A 5,842-nucleotide genomic window follows, 5' to 3' on the forward strand; every position below is an offset into this window, starting at 1 on the left:
TTTCGCCGGGAGCGGGTGCTAATCTGAAAAATTGCACCCGCTTCCAGCGAAATCGCGGTATAATTTCAGCCACAACCACGTCTCACAACCGTGAGAGAGGTGACTAAGAATTGACAACATATTTCATAAAAAAAAAGTAATTTTCAGTGGCCACACTGAAATTTGGATACCTTTAAAAATTCAGTCATTCTAAAACAGGGGTCTCCAAAGAGCGATCCTGGTGTCTACTAGCGATCCCAGGCCAGTAGGTCGAAGCTACTCAGCTCTGACCCAGAACTGTCAAAATCCTTTACCTGATTTGAGCCCCTTAGAACCCTTAAAATCGAGACCCTCCATTAAATTTGAAACTTTAGGCTAAAGTTGAAATCTTCACGGTAAATATTAAAATATTAAATTATTATTTATTATTAAATATTAAATGAAATGATTAATGCAATTTCAATGTTTTATACTCACAATTCAAATTAACTGAAAATTAATTTGTTTATGAATAATTAAAAATTTTATTATTAAATTAAGATTTAAGTTTATCAAAAATATATCTTAATTTTATAATTATTATAATTACCAAAAAAGCTGCAGTTTCAGGAAAATACTTGATTTTTAATTAAAAAATTGATTTTCTAACAAATAAGTTAACCGGAATGAGAAATTTTCAACCAAATAGGTACATTTTCTACCCAATTGTTGATCATTTTAGTCAAAAGTAAGAATTTTCTACAAAACAGTTACATTTTCAACCCGGAAAAGCGATTTTTTAGTCTTGACAGAAATTTCTGAAATTTTTTTAGACATTTAATACCTCAGAAAATGAATATTTTCTTTAATTTTGAATGTTTATAATTTTAAAGTTCTGAATTTTCATGTTCAACGTTACAGTTTCCATTTTTTCTTCAAAATTAGATACTATATAATTAATATTTTGAAGGGGTTGACTGTTAAAACAGTTTTAATCAAATTGTTAACAACTCAATATTTTATATTTTTTAAACAAAGTTTGCATTCGTTTTGGTTTTAACGATCTGGAGTACACATTTTTGAAACTTAAATACTTTACAATAAAAATTATTTTGTATTAACAGTTTTGCTAAACATGTAAATTTTAAAGTTTTATTTATAATACATTTTTTTACATTTTGAACGGTAAAAATGGGGGAGAATTACTGTTTTGTTTATTTCAGACAAAATTATCGCATCAATTAAAAGTTTTGTGATCGTAACAACAATTTAAAATTCTATAATTTCAGCAGCTGTGACTAAAACATTCAATTTAGTTTACAGTTAACAATTTTAAAACTTGAATCACTTTGAACTGAAAATTATTTTTATTTAAAACTTAAAATTTTCGAATAATTTAATTTTGCACGCAATAATATTAGCTATGAATTTTTAATGATACAATTTTCATCATTCTAATTTACAAATATTTCAATTTCCAACTTTTTAATTTTTTTTATTTTCGAAATTTTAATCTGAAATAATTATATTTAGAGATTCTTCAATTAAAAAACAAAATTTAAAATTTTGAATGCTTTCAAATTATTTGGGATTATTTTTTTTATAAAGAAATTTTATAAAGAAAATTTTTTTATAAAGAAAAACTTCAATCGCCTCTCATTGGAAATTATTTTTATTTAAAAGTTAAATTTTTTTATAATTCCAATTTGAAAGGTTTAATTAGCTTTGAGATTGTAATGCTAAAATTTAATACAAGATTTGAATTATTAATGTTGCAAAAATTCATTTAGAAAGAATTATCCGCAATTAGTTAGTTTAAAGTTTTTAATACTTTAAACCAAATCCCTTTATTACAAGTTCCGTTAAGTTAAACTAGAAAAAAGGTCCTCCAGGTTCAACTTTCAGAACCGAGCCCTTCCAACTGAGATTTTTTTGTGTGGGGTCATAAATTTTATCGCAGTTTTCTGTCGAAAAAAAATTGGTAGATCTTCAAAAAGGTCGAGTGATCCTGGGTCACGCTGCACCTGTGGATTGTGGAGACCCCTGTTCTAAAACGTGGACATTCAAACAAAAAACGTTTCTTCAATATGAAACCCCTAAAGTCAACTAATTAAAAAATAGAACAAAAATTAGACCTACCGATGAGTGATTTAACAATTTCAAGGGTAGACGCCACTTCACTTTCAGGTCTTTCTTGACCAAGTTCTACGATAAGTTTCGAATAACCTTCACTCTCCTCTCGAAAAAGATTAAATTTCCGCTGCTTGTAACTGCAAAAGATCCACCAATTAAATATTAAAAAAATACATATAATTAAAAAAAGAAATCGATCATACGTACTAAAGTTTCGTCTTAACTTTGATGAACTTTGTTTGAAAATTACGATTCTTAAGAGTTCCCACATCCTGAAGCGTATCAATTTCTAATCGCTCCTTTAGTATTCTTTCTGTTAAAAACTGTAAATAAAGCTTGCTTTTACTTCTGTTTAAACACAAATCAAATTAAATTAAGGTCCTAGGAGAAATGTTATGAAAGAAAATAGAATTATTGTTAATAACAGTTGATTTAAAGTGCTTTGGGGGATTTTTTTAACTCGTTTTTATACCTTTTCAGATTCTTTCACGATGTAATAAAAATTATTTCTTTCGTCGCTCTGTGCTTCGGAGTCAATTAAAGTAAAAACATCTACAATAGTAGAGGGGAATGCACCATCGATACTCTGAAAGAAATTTTTTTTAAACTTTCTCGGATATTTGTGAGATTTTTTCAAATCGTGGTGCCGTGTAGAGAAACTTACTGTGATTTCAGCCAATGCCTGCACTACACTGTCCTTCTTCATAGTTCCTTGGACGCCCTGAGATATCAATTCGTACAATCCTCGCTTCCATTCTGGAAAATAATGTTTTTGTTCCGTAAAAAGAGGTGATATTTGTAAGAAATTAAAAGTCAGAGAAGCGAGAATATAATTCACGATAAAGAATAATTTATGGATGGTTAAAAAAATACGTTATACATTCAGTAGGGGGTGGGGGGGGGGGGTATGTAAAAGTACCATTTTCCGTTTTAGCAACAAATGGCCCTAACTAAAAGACAGGATGATTGAAGAATTATCATATAGATAACATAAAACGAGTCCAAATAACAATTGATTAGTTGTTCTATTGATTTCACAGGTGCACAAAAAATGAGTGGAGGGTTCCTTAAACCGGACCAAGTGGATTATATGTTTTTTGGGTCGCTGAAACCGAATCCGCGACCTGTTTTGCCCTATCACGTCAGCATTTTTTTTCTAACCTCAAAAAACGGGTTGAAACTATAAAACCTAGCAATATCAACAATTAAGCCATACAACCGTATGCCTTCATAGGTCGATAACCTATAACTTTAAAACCCATAACCTGAAAATTTATAACCTCAAAACTCATAAATCTCAAATCCCAATAAACTACAAACCCAAATTATGGCAAATCTGAAACCTCCATTTCGGGGAGTTTTAGCTTTATAATTCCATATGTCCACCACTTAATAACCTCAAAACCCATAAGCTCGATAACCCTGAAGTGTATCACAAGAAAATTGCATGTCACAATATAACTCCGAATCATGTAGAATTAAATTTCATAACTCGATATCCCCATAATTTCATACCTAATACCTCAAAATTCCACAACTCCAGAATCCTATAATCCCAAAACCCCATGGCCGTATAACCCAGAAATTCCATAATCTTATATCCCCATAACCGTAACAACAAAAAGACTTGTGAGTGTTCAAAAGCCCGTGATCTCAGAAAGCTACAATTAAAACTTATGCTCGAGACTTAATTCTTGTTTGGTAGAAATTCAAATGCTCAAGAAGGTCCAGACTTCCTGCACCGTAATAACCTACATTTTGCGATACCCAGGAACAACGACGCGGACGTAGCAGGCTTCTGTTCCCTTTGGGGTGCTTGATTAGCATGAGTCCCCTCCCCTCTCACAATTCGGGGTGCTTGATTTAAGTGAGTCCCCTCGCCTCTCACAATTCTCAAAGAGCTTTACAACATTGTAAGCAGCCATTTCATGTATTTTCAGCTTTAGAGTAATAACGTGTTCGTTTATATATAAATGATCTTCTCAGTGCTTTTATTTTATGTTGGTTTTTCGTGTCTCTCTTCAAAGACCAACAGTAGTCTGCCAACATATGGCTGTCCCAAACACCCTGATATCTCTTTTTAATATCTTTTAAATCCTGGTGGAATCTTTCACCCAGCTCTTCACTGAAATCGCCTAAATTCTCAGGAAAGTACTCAATGTGAGAATGAAGAAAGTGCAGCTTTAGATTCATAAGGCATCCCATATTTTTGAAATTTTTGTAAATATGTACATAAAAGCTTTGCTCTCCGTAGTATTCATTGCTTTAACGAATTCTTTTACAAGTCCCAACGCACTGGCTGTCTCATTCACATAGAAAACATTGATGTTTAGTGAAACCGCTTGGTTGACCCAATAAAGTGGTCATTATTTTTAAATCTCCACATATTTTCCGCTTGTGTTTAGCGTAATCTAATTTTTCGAGTACGAAGCAAAGGTTGTGGTACTCCTCATTTAACACAACCGAATGACCAACAAGTAGCGGAGCAAGATGGTTACAATTATGTAGCAAGACTGCTTTTAAACAACGTGTTGAAGAATCTATAAATAGGCGTCAGTCTTTAGCAAAGATATTATAAACGTAGATGCGATGCGGGCTTAGTTACCCGCAATAAATATAGACGGCGCGTTCGGCGAAAATGGGCAGTTCCCCTCTACCCATCGTAACCCGTAGATATAACCCATATCTGAGTAGGCCCCTCAATGCGTACTTATGGTAACTTAGCTCGGACATGAACCATTTAAATTGAAAGTAAATTCCCAATTAAAATTTTTTTACATTTATCACTTTGCAAAACATGATTATCTTTATTAAATGCCGGAGATGAAAAGCCAAGAATATTTTTAATTTCGGTTTCATACATTTTTTTATAATTTTAAAATTATTTCTTCTAATTTATATTCTTTTATAAGTTATAATTTTTTTACTCTATAATATTATATTTTTATTCAAACTGATAAAACTCTTAGTGCAATACCTATATATAGTTCTTTGATATTATTTAGTATTTATTTTTATTTTTGTGGTCTGAAATTTCTATGGATTTTTTATATTAGTCGTCTAACCAAGTGACGCATTCATAAAATATACCATGTTCCATAAGATATATTTTAAAATAAACTGTCAAATATTATAATTGATACTGCTTACTTGAAATATTTTCGTAAGTTATATGGTATAAACTTTAAAATACAAATAAAATAAATATTATTCAAATTATTTTAAAAGTTTTTTCAGAACTTTTAATTATATTCTGACAGGAAATCAGAAGTTTTGTGGTTCGATTCCCAATGGAGTGAAGATGGAGTAGGATCTTTTTTTCAAGAAATAATTTCAATTTAAAAATATTATTTTCCATCTAGTCTTATTAAGACGTTAAGCATTTTCTGTTATTGAAGATTCGTAACTTGATCGATAATGTGTAGATTTTCTGCCTTCATGGTTTGGAGGGTTGATCTACTGTCGGTAAGGTACAATCTCTGATGATATAGCAGATACGAGGGTAGTTCAATAAGTCCTTAGAATGACCAACAGATGGCGCGCGAATCGCTCCAAATCATCTGTTTTCAGTCAGCACCACTCCCGACTAGATATATGCTGCAGTCACAGTCCACATCTTCTGCGTTTACGTGTTTTTATAACCAATTGAAAAAAAAAAAATTGTTCGTTAAGAAAAATGGAAGAAAACGAGTTCAGAGCGGTAATCAAACATTTTCATTTAAAGGGTTTAACTCCATATGAGATAAAAAAT

At 31.3% G+C, this 5,842-nt stretch overlaps 1 protein-coding gene across 4 annotated transcripts in view; it reads right to left on the bottom strand.

Moving 5' to 3' along the window:
* LOC117172379 (THO complex subunit 2) overlaps window positions 1-5,842 on the bottom strand; it is a 64,457-nt gene that overhangs the window by 36,566 nt on the left and 22,049 nt on the right. For 3 of the 4 annotated variants that reach the window (XM_033360238.1, XM_033360237.1, XM_033360239.1), the window contains exons 3-6: window positions 2,756-2,847; window positions 2,564-2,677; window positions 2,299-2,414; window positions 2,098-2,228 (exon numbers count right to left, since the gene is read on the bottom strand). In XM_033360238.1, the coding sequence (XP_033216129.1) occupies window positions 2,098-2,228; window positions 2,299-2,414; window positions 2,564-2,677; window positions 2,756-2,847 (453 nt within the window). The remainder of the gene's footprint in view (window positions 1-2,097; window positions 2,229-2,298; window positions 2,415-2,563; window positions 2,678-2,755; window positions 2,848-5,842) is intronic. The other variant, XM_033360240.1, reaches the window with a different exon arrangement.

Source organism: Belonocnema kinseyi, chromosome 5 (assembly GCF_010883055.1).
Source record: "Belonocnema kinseyi isolate 2016_QV_RU_SX_M_011 chromosome 5, B_treatae_v1, whole genome shotgun sequence".
NCBI lineage: Eukaryota > Metazoa > Arthropoda > Insecta > Hymenoptera > Cynipidae > Belonocnema > Belonocnema kinseyi.